The sequence below is a fragment of the Thunnus albacares genome, chromosome 19 (genome assembly GCF_914725855.1).
Source record: "Thunnus albacares chromosome 19, fThuAlb1.1, whole genome shotgun sequence".
In the NCBI taxonomy this organism is placed as follows: Eukaryota; Metazoa; Chordata; class Actinopteri; order Scombriformes; family Scombridae; genus Thunnus; species Thunnus albacares.
Genome location: NC_058124.1, coordinates 18235796 through 18251820, shown reverse-complemented (window position 1 = coordinate 18251820; position 16025 = coordinate 18235796). Strand labels below are relative to the sequence as shown.

At 42.3% G+C, this 16025-nt stretch overlaps 1 protein-coding gene across 3 annotated transcripts in view; it reads right to left on the bottom strand.

Annotated features, from left to right (window-relative positions):
• The window catches only part of celf3a (cugbp, Elav-like family member 3a), a 30896-nt gene that overhangs the window by 12057 nt on the left and 2814 nt on the right, over positions 1 to 16025 (bottom strand). For 2 of the 3 annotated variants that reach the window (XM_044335805.1, XM_044335807.1), the window contains exons 2-6: positions 15565 to 15753; positions 15330 to 15370; positions 12030 to 12612; positions 11038 to 11190; positions 8849 to 8931 (exon numbers count right to left, since the gene is read on the bottom strand). In XM_044335805.1, the coding sequence (XP_044191740.1) occupies positions 8849 to 8931; positions 11038 to 11182 (228 nt within the window). In that variant the 5' untranslated portion in view covers positions 11183 to 11190; positions 12030 to 12612; positions 15330 to 15370; positions 15565 to 15753. The remainder of the gene's footprint in view (positions 1 to 8848; positions 8932 to 11037; positions 11191 to 12029; positions 12613 to 15329; positions 15371 to 15564; positions 15754 to 16025) is intronic. The other variant, XM_044335806.1, reaches the window with a different exon arrangement.

Sequence of the window (16025 nt, the reverse complement as noted above, 5' to 3'; positions counted from 1 at the left end):
CGTTGTACTCTCTCTCTCTCTCTCTGTCTCTCCCAACCTCCTCTTCTCTCTGAGTCTCTCTCAGAATCTGCTCTAATCCTGCCGTCTATCGCTCCTTCTCCCCCCCTATCACACAAAACCAGGAAAAGCACACACCCACGTGGGATTGGGGAAGTGATAAGATTAAGAACAGTCGCCGGCTAATCTGGATTACAGGAGCACACAGCATCAGAATAGTGAGAGATTCTGAGCCTGACGGAGAGGCAGAGACAGAGAGACAGAGAGAGAGAGAGAGACGAGGGGGGTTAGAGAGGAAGGAATAATATCTAGGAGGAAAAAAAAACAAGGAATAAAAGAATGACAAGGAAAAAGGAGAGCACACACAACACAGAGAGGGATTAGGCGACCTTTTCATAATTCATCAAAAGACATGCCGCTGAAACGCCATTTTTTTTTCTTCATTTCTCCACAATTGTCATCCCCATTATTTATCAGAAACCTCCTATATAAAACTGTGCACACACCAGTGCCTCAGAGCCTTGTCTTTCAAATGTATAGAGCAGGAAAAAAAAGGTGAAAGGACGTATTGAATGAAATGAAGAAAAGAAGGAACAAGAGGGGCCAAAAGGGAGAAGGGTGGGATTGAGAGGGATTGAGGAGCATATGGAGGAAAGGATGGAGGTGGGGGATGTGTGTGTGTGTGTGTGTGTGTGTGTGTGTGTGTGTGAAGGGGAGGGGAGGGGCGGGTGATGTTGGTGAGGAGTTAGGGTGAGAGCAGCAGAGTGACACTCTGTTAACTGTGGCTTAATGAAGGTCTTAATTATGGAGCTGGTGACATTTCAGCCAGTCACTGATCCTGTGTCACTGATTAATCCGTTGTGATCAGTCACCAGGAGACACTATTGATTGGCGAAGCTGTCGCGCTCAGCCGCCATGACGCGCATGCCGCCAGCATCCCGCCAGCATCCGCACCACCGGCTGAAACACCTGCTGCAAAGGGCCCCCGTGTCTCCTCATTGAGAGCGTCCAATTGATTGCACCAATTAATAGGACGACGGAGTAGACGGAGGGGGAAAAGTCTCCAAACCATCTTCTAATCAGTCAAGCAAATGCAGTCAGTGAATAGTAATTTATGTTTAAAGTATATTCTACTACATTTTGTCTACTTAAAATGATAACATCTTCACTTCTCACTAGTCCCACGTGAGAAAAAAATCATGTACTTGTGGTGTTGTAAGGTGCTTTGGATAAAAGCTCTCAACAAATATCACTTATGTTCTTATAAAAGCCTCCATTCATTGTCTCCTGCCCACTATTTACCACTGTATCAATCTCTTCTCATGCTGTGCACTAATGCATTGAGTGCAACAACTAGTGTGCAGCACTACTTGCTACTGTCAGCCACTAAACTGACATATATGAGACACTCTTATACTGAGATAACGTTTGGACTGTCTGTTGTGTTTTAAACATTAAACTACACTTTGCTCTGTTCTTACTCTTCATTTATACTCTTTTATGTCGCTGTGTGTTTTTGAACATGCAGGACTGCAGAAACAGATATTTTAGACTTTTATACTGAATTAATGAGTCACCCATTCCCTGTTAATACATATTTCTAGCTAGTCTAAGGAACCTAGTAGACTTGTGGTTACTACATGATAATTTTTTTTTCATTGTCTGTGTCACATTTATTTAATCCACAATGCTCTCTGCTTGTTCGTTTCTTTTATTTGTAGGTGCATTCTGTATTTTATGGAAAGAAAAGGGGAAAAAGTGCCTTGAAGTATTTTTTAAATATAAATATATCAAAAAGAGAATGTGTATGAAAGCAAAGAAGGCAACTTTAAATCCATATTAATACGTAATTGATAGTTAAATATACATGAGCAATTTTATTTTAATGATGAGGTATGAACCTTTTTAGCCAATTTTCTTTCCACCACACCAAAAAAAACATACATGCACATACATCAGACTGTTTGGATCATATAGGCCTACATTTCTAAATGCTTGCTAATGTTTGCTAGCAAGCTCCACAGCCTATATCCACCAAAATTGGAATTGATATTTAATCAAGGTTGGTAAAAACCCTGGGGCCTTCATAACTAATACTGAAGACAGGATCTAGTTGTGCTCAGTGTTTGGGTCCTGAGAGACCAACATGAGTAGACAATTTTTATTTTCTGAGAAAAAAAATACTGTCCAGCTACAGAAGGAGACTCACAATACAAAGATGAAAGATCATTTATAGTGAAATATCTCACTGAATTGTAGAAATCAGAGCTGAGTCTTGCAACGACCTCATGGCGGTAGTCTAATGTGACATGTTTGAATGATAACATGTTTGAATGTTGGCCCATATTTCAGTGCAGGAAGACAAACAGTGAAGGCCGGCCGTGGTGGCGGTGATAAGGAGGAGCGCGGCAGATGGCTCAGGAGATTGGAATTAGAATATACAAGAGGGGAAAAAACAGTGAGAAGTGGAGGCCATCAAGGCTGTGCCACTTCAGATCGGCACAGCAACCGGCCCCGCTGCTCTGACGAAGACCAAGCTTGCATGGCCATCGTCATGACAACCCCTGCGATGAGCACACACACACACACACCCTTACACACACACACACACACACACATCAGGTAAACAAGGTTGCCCTGAACTACGTGCGTAAGAGACAAGTGGAAAAAAAAAAAACAAATGAGGAGGACAAAGGGTGCTTCTAGGTCGGGAGATAGAGGGATTAGATGTACACGTGTGAGAGAGGAAGAGGAGGAGGAGGAGGAGGGAGACGAGAAGGAAAAATGAAAGACATCGGAAAAAAAAAAAAAAGGATGATGGAGGGATGGAGGGAGGGTTTGTGCCTGTTGAATGTTGGTGCTGCCTCGAGAGCAGATGCAGAAGCAGGGAGAAAAATATCTCCCTCTAAGCCTAAACCACTAACACACACTTTACAGTAATTTGCTCTCTCCCCTCCTCCTCCTCCTCCTCCTCCTCCTCCTCCTCCTGTTGCTCCCCCCCCCCCCCCCCTCCATCCACTCCCCTTTCTCTCTTAGGCTTGTTTACAAAAACAGTCCCATGCTGTGCACAGACAACACACAGGCAAAAACCTGCCTGATCAACAGCCCATTTCGCCAGTGTGTTTTTTTTTTTGCTATTTGCTATCCCCCCCACATGCACTCTCCGTCTCCAAACACGCGGCGATATCATACACAATCATCCTCCGACTAAAGACACACACATTGTTCCCACACACACACACACACACACACACACACACACACACAGTCCTGTCTTCTCCTGGCTGCCTCTCGCTGTCGGTCACAGCAACATGAGCACACATACTTAATCTTTTTCGCTCTGTGATGCCCTGGGGGATTTCTCTTAGGATTATGAGATATTAAATCCATAGATTATCCAATCAAATCACAGTTCGACCCCTTTGCTATAATGCATGACCCCCCCACCACCACCACCACCACCACCATGCCTTCGATAGGCACCGAGGAGTGGCACTCGCTCCCCGTGTAAATACATTTTCTTCTACTACGGCAGCCTAAATGTGTTTTAGATAGAGGATCGTTTACAGTCGGAGTGAGTAAAGCGTATTGATGATGACATTTTTCCTCCCCTTTCTATTATGAGCCACAAAGTAGATGATAATCTGTATTCCCTCAGATCAACCCGGCCAGTGTTGTTAAGTCTATATAGCGGGGCTGCTGCTGGGTGAGGGTGACACATTTTCTGTCGCCGGTTTTCTCTCCAATTTCAATCCATTTTGCCTTGTCTGCCTTGAGAAGCAGCCGCTCTGAATGGTAAATATATCAGCGGAGACCATCTCCTGTGCTCTTTCAAGAACATTTACAGCAGGGAGGCAGGAGTTGGAGGTGGGTGGGGGGGAGGGAGGGGAGGTGTGGGGAGGAGGGGGTGGGGGGTGGAGGGTGGGGGGTAGTATAGCTGGGTGGGGCGGGGGGCACAAAGACAATTTTCCATCTTCGCCTCCCCTCCGCTCCATCACACAGCGCTGGTCATTGCATCGCGCCGGTCGCCTAGCAACCTGGCATCCCTCGTACCAGCCGTCTCCAGGCAACGAGACCTGCGACCGTAATCAACCTGCCACCTCCCGCCTCCCCCCCCCTCCCTCCCCTCCCCCCCTTCCTCCCTCCCCGTTCTGTTCCTCTTCTCGTCTCTGCTGCTTTCACTCCCTCACTTCTCCATCGTCCTCGTTGCAAATGCACTTACGCTGGGACGCACTTGTGAAACCACCCGGGGGGAAAGAAGAAGCACAGGTGGAAATTGGTATATTCACAGGCAAAAAAAAAATAAATAAAAAAAAAGGGGGGGGGGGGGATATTAATAGATGCAGATGATTGTGAGCTCGCACACAAAAGAGTTGGAACAAAGCAAAAGAGGCAGGGACAAAAAAAAAGCATAGATGCACAAGTACGCTCTGATAATGTTTCCATGCGTGGATGCACACACAGATGCGCACACACACACATGGGCGGGCAGGCACACAAAGCGGGCCTCAGAGAGAGAGAAAGTCTCCTGAATTCAGCCAGTCGCTAAATCAATCAAACACAAAAGAGACTGACAGCACAACGCTTGTACAGTTCAATAATATTTAATCAATGATCCGGTCTACAGTGTCAAAGCCGCTTCCCCAGTGTCGTCTCCCTTCTCCTGCAGGGTTCACTAGTCTTGTCCAGGATCAAGCTGACAGTTCTTGAAGCCGACGTTCAGCCTTTTTTTGTCAGACAGCCAACAAAACTCCTTCAAAGTGGAGAAACTGAATATCAAAGAGTAAATTTCTAACAACACTGGAGTTGACTCTCAATTGTTTTGTCTCTTCTGACTGTTAAATATTCATGTCAAGTGTTGTTTGACTCGACTCAGTGGAGCAGAGGGGGAAAAGAACTGAATCATGGACAGATTTCTGTGTGTGTGAGTGTGTGTGAGTACAGATACGGTCCATGTCCTACTTTTCTCTTTTTTTTCTTCTTCTTCTTCTTTTAATTCGGACATGGTTTACACACTTTCACTCCACCGTGGCGCAGCATGTATGCAGACGCACGCATGCACACTCATTAGATTACCAGCCCTATGCCAGAGTTTAAAGAGCCTAATGAGTTTTGTGACAACAACCCCTTTCCACTTCTGTGTGTGTGTGTGTGTTCCCTTAGCGCACACACAATCACACACACGCTCCCCCAACCCCCCGAAACATACTATTTCTCAGTAACAGATGTCTGTATTTAAGCTGATAAACACACTGCCTCAGTGCACCTCCAACCCCCTCCAACCTTACTGCCACCCACTGTTCATTATGTCAAACTTTCATTCATTTCTTCCTCCCCTCCCCCCACCTCCTTTATTGTCCCCCCTCCCTCCTTCATTTATCCAATTTCTCTCTAATTCACACCCATTTACCACCTCTAAAAATCCAATCTGCATCCATCATTACAGTCGCCCTGGAGTGACGTACAGAGGACGGGCCCCCCTTTTTTTGTTGTTGTTGTTGTTGTTGTCATCAGCCTTGTCCTGCACATAGAGGTCCTGCATCGTCCCCCGTTGCTCATTGATATGCATGCGTATGTAAATGAATCGACGCATGAATGCACACTTAACTCCAGATAGATTCATCAAGTGAACATATTCGCTCTGAGGCGCGCTAATTGCTATCATCATCATCATCATCCCCGCGACTCGCTGACATGCAAGATATAGGCTACATATGGAGGCGCTGCACTATCTGCTTATTGTCAGATACATGAAATAACATGTTAAAGGGTTACATGCTCATGGTCACATATCATAACAGCTCGTGTTCGGGGACGCAGTGAGCCAAATCTGAACATTTACCTTCTCTACCTTTCTGTATTCTTCTACATTAATTGCCTTCACTATAAAATATTGTCTATAATACAAAGATTGAATGAGTCTACAATGCTAACAGGTATATAAGAGACAGTTAGCATCACCCTGCAACCGTTCAAGGCCTGTGTGTATCTACAGCAGAACATTTGTTCAGATATTAAGGCCACAAATTACAGCTTTCTGGAACTACATCCGCCTATCTCATATCCTGCGTAAAAAGCCTGCGCTATATTTAGCATAAGCATTTATTTCAGACTATTGATAAAACCCCTCTGTCTGCTCCGAGTCCTTATGGCTGAGTAAATGTCAGGCTTAGTCAGATGTTCCACTCAAAGAAGGCTCTCTCCTCTCGTATGGACAGCTTAAACAGAGAGAGGGCCCTCGCAGCACAGATTTTACTCTCGCAGATAGTGAATGAAGAAACCTGAGAGGAGCCCGTAATAAACCCAGCAACTTCCATCCATCCATATCTCTGGATGTGTACTCTCCACAGGCGCGGGAGAGGGGGGGGAGAGACATGGGCATGAACAAAAAAAACACAAAAGCAAACAGACATTTACACACAGCCGCACACAGTTAGTGCAAACACCTGCCCTCCCTTCCCCCGCTGCACATGAACACACACACACACACACAGCTACTTCCTCACTAGGGCGAGATATTAAATAGTTATTGCATTTAAAATGAACAGTGTGGCATTGTTGCAAATATTAATTCAACTAAGTGAGTGTTGATGAGGGGCAATATATTGTGTCTCTACTGGAGCAGATAGGAGCTTTTAATGGCAAACAGCAACGCGGCTCATTCAACAGTTATAGATGTAGGTTTTGCTTCTTTTTTTAATGTGGCATAACTGGACGTTTCTGTCTCCATGAGCCTCACAGCAGCCGACAAGCCAAACAAACTAGTGTCCGCCTGGGACAGTAGAGCGATAAAGCGATAAGAACAGAGGGGACATGAGCACAAGATGTCCAAGCAGGACAGAATGAGACTACAGCTCAGGAGCAAATTCTCTTCCCCAACCTCCATTTCCACACATCCTCTCAGAGTGAGTCTGTGTTATTACTCCTGTCTTTTTTTTCCTCTCCACCTTTCTTTCACTTTTTCTTTTCTTGCTCTCGGCTCAATGTGCTTTTGACACTCTTCCTCCCCCTCTCACTTACAGACGGACTCTCTCACCTGAAATTAAACACAAGGCCAGGTGCCACTCCGATACAACCATCTGTTCGCCCCTGCCTGACTTCTTTCTTTCTTTCTTTCTCTCTTTCTTTCTTTCCATTGTTAGCAGAGAATAGCAAAGAAAGGAAAAAAGCAGTTACTTTCCAGAGAGGAGAAATGCTTTAAAAAAAAAAAAAAAAAAAAAAAGCAAGAAGTGTTAATGACATCCTTCAGCTTTCTCCACATTCAGGTGTGCTTTCAGTTGAGCTCCCTCCTCACAGTCCTGTAATTGCTTTCATGTTATTTCTTTTGTATCGCCCCGGCCATGAGATGCCAAAGTTAATTATTCTTTGGCAGTGCAGGTGCAATTAGATGACAATTACACCACAGCTGGTAGCAGGGGTGGGAAGCGGTTCTTGTCCGTGTGGGCGTGTATGGAGCTAATAAGATGGTTTTCGTCTTTTTCTTTTTTTCTTTTTTTTTTTTTTTAGCAAGGGGGGAGGTTGGGGGGGATTGCAAGAGAACACAGGAGGGTTTAGCTTGTTCCACACGGCTTAGAGGTAAAGAGGTTGTGAGGAGGAGAGCCGCTGGGGTAGAAACACAGGGGGGAGAAGGCTTTTAGCCAAGGGGCATTGGGCCTGCTGATCCCCCCAACGAGAGGTCAGGAAGGTCATGCTACTGTCACGCTAACAATGGGATTTCTTTTGTTGCCAACCCAATACCAGCCTGCTCCTTTAAACTGTCTCTAGGTCCCCTTCTCCCAAAAAAAAAACCCCTTCCTGCCATTACAACAAAATACTAGTGCTGAAATGATTAGTCAATCAACAGAAAATGTATTGTAAAAAACAACAAATCAAGCAGTCATTTCAAGTCATTTATCAAGAAAAAATTAAAAATATTTGCTGGTTCAAGCTTTTTAAATGTGAGGATTAGCTTTTTTGTGGTTTTATATCCTTGTAAATTGATTATCTTCCGGTTGTGGACAAAAAAAACAAACAATCTAACAATGTCAGCTTTGAGAATTAATCAAAAAATATGAAAACAATCATTTGTTGCAGCCATGTGCTTGTTCACCTGCTTCCTCATTCTTCTCTCAAAAACTATGGCCATGAGCTGCCATTCAGTAGAGGAAGAAAAAAAAAAAAAAAAAAAAAGAAGTGAATGATGTAGATTTCAACAAAAATAACCAAAAGGAAACAGGGGTGAAGCCTTGTTAGTAAAAGAGGAAGCAGCAGCAAGTCTGGGAGCACACTCTGTCTTAGTAATTCCTTGCCTTGTCGCCTTGTCTCTCATACAGTCGGTTATTATAGAGACGCGGCTGTCATGTCATATTTAGCTCTGGAAATGTCATTTGGCAGCACACCTGCTGCCTGGCTATGCTAATAAAGCTAGGTATAACTTTGATTAGAATTCAGAGAGAGAGATGGATAGAAACAGAGGAGGGTGACGGAGAACACGGAAAGGGAGAGCGAATGGGAGAGAGACATCAGAGAGAATACGAACTGGCAAAGTCACTCCAGCAGCGAGCCTCATAGCTGTCTCTCTCGACCCGTGACATGTAGCAAGATGACTCATGCCTTAACTGGATGGATATGTCTGGATGCATCACATATGAAACATAAGAGGGAGAGCAGCCTCTGACCTTTATTGGAACATATCAGCTAAAGGGGAAGTTTGGCCCGCGTGTCAAACTCGGTTAATTTTTCTGTGTCACTCTTTGTCTATGTGTTTGTCCGTGTGGTGCGTTCACATAGCCCAGCTTTCCAGTTATTCTGCTCCCTTTACATACATACATGTGAGCCACTGAGGGCTCTGAGAAGACAACGACACACTCACCCCTGGTAGTGTCTTCTGCTCATGCAGTGCATTCTGGGCTTTGAGGGCGGACTCACGTGCACAATATGTCAGGAAGGCACATCCTAGAGACAAAGACGAGCGGTAGAAGATCAGGAACTATAATTTTATGTCATTTTAATGTCAAATACATATGCTACTGTATATACAGTATAATGTCACTGTTATTGTTAATCTAAGTGGCCATTTGCCCTCAATGCCTGAAGGCAGAAACATGCTGCTGGAGTTTATTGTCCTTTTTTATGAATCTGCCATTTGAACATTTGTACTTTGGTTTAATTTAACAACAGTTCCGGCTCAGCATTTGTTTAAATATGCTAAAAAATGTCTCTCGCCTCTAACCAGGCCATCATTGTTAATATGTATTTAAGGTTAACAGGTGAAACAGAGGTAAAACATAAAATAAAAACAACTCTCATTTTGTTAAATAGCACAGGAGATCTGTGGGATTATTAAATCATAATACCTGGAAACCATTCGCAGACAAGCAGTCTGAATGAGTATTTAATATCACGCTGTTCAAGCAAAATGTATGCAGTCCCACATAATAGAGAAAGGCCTTCATTAACCTTTAGGGCTCCCACAAATCATGAATATGTAAATGTATGCAGAGTAGGTGTTATAGGTGTTAGAGGACTGATACCACCTGGCCTATATGTCTCCCAAATGACTGATGGTTTCATGTGGATTTATAAAAGCCTTTGTTTTCTGTGCTCAGATTTGCATTAGAAATGACAGCGGGGATCATTGTTTAGCTTAGATCACTTTACCAGCTTTAGTCCATCTGTCAAACAGGATATTAAACATGTTGGGAGTTTTCTTCTAAAATGTGAGAAGCCTGTTCGCCATGTGACATACAGTGGTGGTAGTAGTAGTAGGTGACACTCAAATTGATTGATGGGACTACATGAAACCAATTATGTACTGACAAAACACTGGTTTTAGTCTGATTTTTGCCTTTCTTGTAATGACAATTTACCACAGTTGATTTTACACTGAAAAAAATGATATTACTCTTATAGTCTGAGATTTTTAATTTTAGAGTTTGACTAAAGTGTTATTTCATAAATGGTTTAAATTAAGTTGTCAGTGGAGGACAAATATTGAACATTTTTATTGGTTTGTTTGAGTTTATATTGTAGCATCCAAGTAGGCTTGGAGGGAAACATCCCAGCATGCACCGGGGGCGACAGACTCATATATGTAGTTTTAGTAGTTTTATGTGTTTTAAAGATTGCTGATTGATTGACTTTATTTGCTACTTTGAAAAGAAAACATTCAGAAGCCAGCTTGTTATACAGATATTCTTACAAAGTTATCAAGATAAAACACAATAAAGCTAGAAAGCTTATTTCTATTATGGTCCTTAGCAGCAGCATGCTGGTGCTGGCGTTGTGTTTTATATTGTGTTCAACAATGTCTCTGCTGTTTTTTTTTTATAGTTCCACTGTTAGCTTCCCAATCTGAGTGCTAATACATTGACTAAGTTTCAAGAGTTCATTGGAAATCCATTAATGGAGTGGGTGGCAGAAAACCATGACTCTTTCTACTGTTTTCAGTCAAAACGCTGAACTTTAAATGGCTCACGATGAACAGGCCAGAGCTTGCAAAACACGGCAATGTGAAAATACAACACTGCATTCTCATCTGTGGTCATATCTTTAATAAATAAGATTAAAATGTTTGCCCAATTCTACTAAAATGGTTGGCCTCGACTTAAACAACTGAGTTTCAGTGAGATGAATGGAATTATGTTGATTCAGCTTGAGGACATTGAGTGTGAGTCATTATCTTTTTTTAAAAAAAAAGTTGAGTCATGGTTACAATTTTTTTTTTTTAGTGTAAGGCTACAAAACAGAATCCAAAATCCAAACTCTCCACCAACTGTGGTGATCTGATTCCTCTTTTAGATCAGTGGTGGTAAATTTTGGGTCTATGGCCTCCTAGGGGTCTTTAAAGAGGCTCCAGAGGGGCAAATGAGGAATAGTTCGACCTCACTGATATTTACTGGGATCCAAACTGGATGATATATTAATACAAAAGCCCTTGCTCTGACCACTATCTTCCCACAAGATAATAAATATGTATCAACATTGTTTTCCATATTGGGCTCCTTGTGATAAAAGCTCAACTAATGAGAGTCCTTGGCCTGATCTGGATGCCTCCCTTACCTTTGTGCATCCCTGTGTACTTGTCCTTTATCACCGTCAACTCATAGATCTTGCCAAACTGCTCAAAGATGGGCTTCAGGTCCTTCTCCTCCAGGTTTCGGGGTATCTGCCCGATGAAGAGCTTGATTGCGTCAGGCTCCTTCATTGAGAAGTCTGGGGAGGAATAATAACACACAGAGTGGAGGCGGTCAGGAGGAGCAGACAGGAGCCTGCGGGCTTAAATTCACACTGCACAGGAGGTGCAAACAGGAGGCCCGAGGATGGAGGTGCAGATGGGAGCGTTCGGTGAAATAATAGTTTCTACTCCCCTGGAGATATGGTAGTCCTAATCCTGTGGTAGATTTTAGGAGCATGTAACACATACATCACAGTAGATGACAGAAGACTATATAGATTATGGGTAAAACGCTTACTAAGTGATGTAAGACCACTACGAGCTCACTGTTGACTATCAGACACATTATAAGATCCATAAATATTATAAATTCTGTGGGATTTATTATGTGATGTTACTTTAAAAGGGTTAGAATGCAATAACACACATTTTAAACACAATTTCAAGCAGTTACGAGCATTATTTTGTGTTTTATTTGCATAAAACACTGAATAAAATACAAATAAATTACAGAACATCAAATTACAATGCCACAAATTTCATATTCTTGGCATGACATGAACGCCAGGGATTGAGAATCATGCTTCACAGCTCAAGAGATCAGATATATTGTCTTTGCCAAACATAAAAATCATTAAAAAAAAATGACAAGTTATATAAATAACAGTGAACACAATCCTTCCCTAATTCGCGTCTGCATGGGCCGCCTGTATTCAATCCCCTACAGAAACATAACAGTGTGTCTGTCAACACAGCTGGAGACCTGCGCTCTCTTTGTCAAGACAGGGTGACAACAACAATGACCTGAGCATGATTTTACACATTTGAACAAATACACACAACAACAAAGAGTTAATTAAAAAAAACAACATCATACCTGTGGTGCTTGTTCGTGGCAAAGAATCGGCGTAATCAGCGGATGCCTTTCTTCTTTCCCGCCCGCTATTATTTAGTTATCAAATCTCAGTTATTCAGTTCATTTGTCTGTAAGAGCGTCTTTGAATCCTGTAACAAGTTAGGCCTGCACCCCCCCTATAACAACACAAGTAACATCCAGCGACGGTCCTTTATTCGGCATGAGCGTGTTTTTCTTGATCTGCTTGTTGTTTTTTCCCCCTTCTTCTCTTTCCTGAGAGATGCTCCGTATTTTTTTTTTCTTCAGATACAGTTAAATAAAAAAATAAACAAATCTCTCACTGGCTTTGCTGAATGAAGAGTGTTGTGATAGATGGATATTTAGGCTTCCTTCAGTAGACCGTAGGGAATTGGCAGTCTGCTTGGTTGTCCTCTCCTCTCTCTCTGTGTGTGTGTGTGCGTGTGTGTGTGTGTGTGTGTGTGTGAGTGTGTGTCTGTACTCCTTTGACGTCGTAAGCCGGTGTCTCCCTCCCTGTCCATCCCAGCTCCATCCCTCCCCTGGGCTGTACGAGGCGTGATGTCTGCCGCCAGGGACCGTCGCGAAACTACCAGCCCGGTGTCAGGCAGGAGGGGGGGGAAAAAATGGAAAACTAGAGTATAAATCACTGTGCTTTGCTCTATTTCTTTCTTTTCAATACATCCCAGTACTTTGATCTGCTTTCTGTTTATTTAGTTGATGTTATTTTCATTCATTCTTTAAGCCTTCTTTTCAAAAACATGGTGTATATTTTCCTCTTTGAGACTTGTCAAACAATGTTCTTGAATGTTGTTTCTATTTATCACATTTAATTAAATTTGGAGCTATTCATATATTAATAACTAATATTAATCCATGAATGTGTCTTTTTTATATTGGCTTAGAGTTATAATGCCTTTGTATGTCATATGAAAATGAGTTTGAATTGCCTTGTTGTTTAAAGTTGCTACACAAACTTGCCTTTCCTTTATGTTCAGGGAAAGATGGTATATGTGCTGCATTTAAATAGCTCCTTTCTAGTCTTCCGACCACTCAAAACGCTTTACACTACATGCCAGCATTCACCCATTCACACACACATTCATACATTGATGGCAGAGGCTGCCATGCAAGGTGCCAACCTACTCATCAGGAGGAGTTTCTAATCATTCACACACACTCACACATCGATCGCACAGTCTTCAGGAGCAATTTAGGGTTCAGAGACTTCAACATGTGGTCTGGGGGAGCCGGGGATCAAACCGCAATTCTTCCGATTAGATCCACTCTACCACTGAGCCACAGCCTCCCAAAGACCACTTTGTTAAGGTTAGAGAAACATGTGGTGTGGGTTAAAGGCGACCTTCGTCGTCATGGCTACAATAATAACCACTGGGTTAAGGTTAGGGGTTGATTATAGTTAAGTTTTTTTAAAAATAAAACTCTCCCAACTCGCATTTGGGAATGTAACACACAGGAAATGAACCGCGGTATCCTGTGGCAAAGTTCACTGCCAAGTCCAGTGAATTTATTTATAGAGCAGTGGTTCTCAAAGTGGGGTCCTTGAAGGGGTTCCAGGGGGTCCCCCATCAAAAAGGGGAATAATTTTTCACTGTAATTCCATCAATAAGTAACACAATGACAGAATGTATGACTATTTTAGTCATGGGTTTCATACATTTTCTGTAATAACACATCTAAAAGCAAAAATTTAATCAGATAGATCTAATAAATGGGGGTCCGTGGTCTAATTTGTGTCAGTTTAGGGGTCCTTGATGTGAAAAAACTGAGAACCACTGTTATAAAGCATATTTCCAAACAACAAATGTGTTTATGTTAGACAACAGGGAGTCAAATATTAACAAAGCCTGTTTTCCTAATAGTGACAATAATACAAGACATAAAGAGAGCAGGAGACATTTACTCTGAGGGATTTACTACATTTTTCGTTTTTCATGCTGACAGATAAAAAGCAGACGGTCCCTGACATCAAGCGATGCAAATCCGCCTTTTGTTCTCGCCGTGGAGCTGACCGTGGTCCTGAAATGGTTCCACGTAACTCGTGTCTCACATTACCAGACTTACAATATCATACATGTATTATATAATATCTGAGTGGAAAATAAATGATCTCCACGGGTGTATTCGTGTATACGGAGACGTAATTTCACAGCACACACACGCCCTATCTGAGAGCTCGGCAGCATGTAAACAATGAGCCCACATGACAGCAGGCTGCACACACCCGACATGCGCACACCGACACTTCAAAGAGTCACGATCTGGACCTGCTTGGCTTAAGCAATGACAGCAATATTAGGCCTGTAGTGTTTATTTAGCAACCCTCCAAGGCACAGATCTCTCTACGGCTTCACCATTAATTCCTTTTATTTCCAACAGCAGAATATCTCCTCGGCTTGCCTCTAATGTTAAGACTTGCCATCTGTCCCTAAATCCTATCTGCTTTCCGCCCTTCAACCCCAATATAAGCCTACAGTGCAGGCGTGGCAGAGACTTTAGTTCATCTGGCTTTGTTCAGGTACAGATGGATATACGTGTAACTGCGCTTCAGAAACGTGATTTCTGTCATTTTCACAATGGATGTCATTTTCTTTTCTTTTTTTTTTTTATTATTTGTGAGTGTGACCAACGACGACATCTGGTGACGAGCTGCACACATGTAAAGCCAGTAGTGGTGATGTTTAAGTTGCTCTGTGCTCTTTTAAGTATGATTTCGTGACCTTGTCCACAGATATCTGGGGGGGATTTAAATGTGCTGTAAATTAATGGGAAACATGTTTCCAGAGGTACTGAAATGTACCACAAACAGCTTGATCCAACTCAGAAAGAGGGCAAAGGTCATCAGGGTTGTTTGCTTTGACTTAAGTGGAAAACATGCTTCTCCATGTTTGGTGATTTTTTTAAAATTTTCATATTAACTTAAGTATTAACTGTTTCAACATGTGTTTAGGAAGTTCTCTTACTTTTCTGGCGAACAAAACTATTTTAATACAACCGGATTGTCACAAAGTTTTTCTGAGCCCCATGAAAATAGGAGATTTTGGAGAGGCATGGTTCTCACATGACATCAAATAGCTAATTCACATGACTGGTTGTAATTAAATAAACACACAACACAACATTGTTTCATTTTGATGTGAGCAATAATCCTTTATTTCACAAAAAAAGCATTTAATTTTAACATTTTTACATATTAAGTTGCTTGTGTTAAGTGAGATTGTTGTGATGTATTTGTAATATAATGTAATGTTTAAAAAGGTATTAAATGATCCTATCTGTACTTACTCAAGCTGATCTGTCAACCTTTCTGCTCTCCTGCGATTCCTCTAAAACACACACACACACACACACACACACACACACACACACACACACACACACACACATACACACAAAGAGAGAGAGAGAGAAAGAAAAACAATTTCAACATTTTCTGTTCTCCCACCCTTGTATTGATCGTTTTTGATTTCCTGCTGGTGGCAGTCTGTTCAGTTTCTGATGCATTAAACTGGAGGCTTACTGGGCTGCTGCAGCGCATGTCAGACCGTGAAGAAGAGCCATCAACTGGGAGCGGTGCAGGTTTCAAAGAGGAGAGCCACCACAGCATCAGCCTCTCTCCCCTCCTCCTCTTCCTCCTCCTCTCTGCATCAGTTAACATGTGGAAAAGGTTCCCATCACATCAGAAACATCAAAGTGTGGCTCTGGATCCCTGAGGAGGAAAACAGGAGGAGGGATGAAACAGGAAATAGGTTTCATTCAAGAGGGAAAACAAATAAATATGTTGCGGGATAACATTAAAGAAAGCTTACATAATTTCTCACACAGCATAGAAGACACATAAACAATATAAAATATTGATAAATAAGGCGAACTAAAAGCTTTCGAGCGCGATAAACGACATCAACAATCTCTCGGACAAAAACGCACAGAATCTGGATGTGGAAATATCTTACATTTTACATTTTAAAAAAAAGCAGCCTA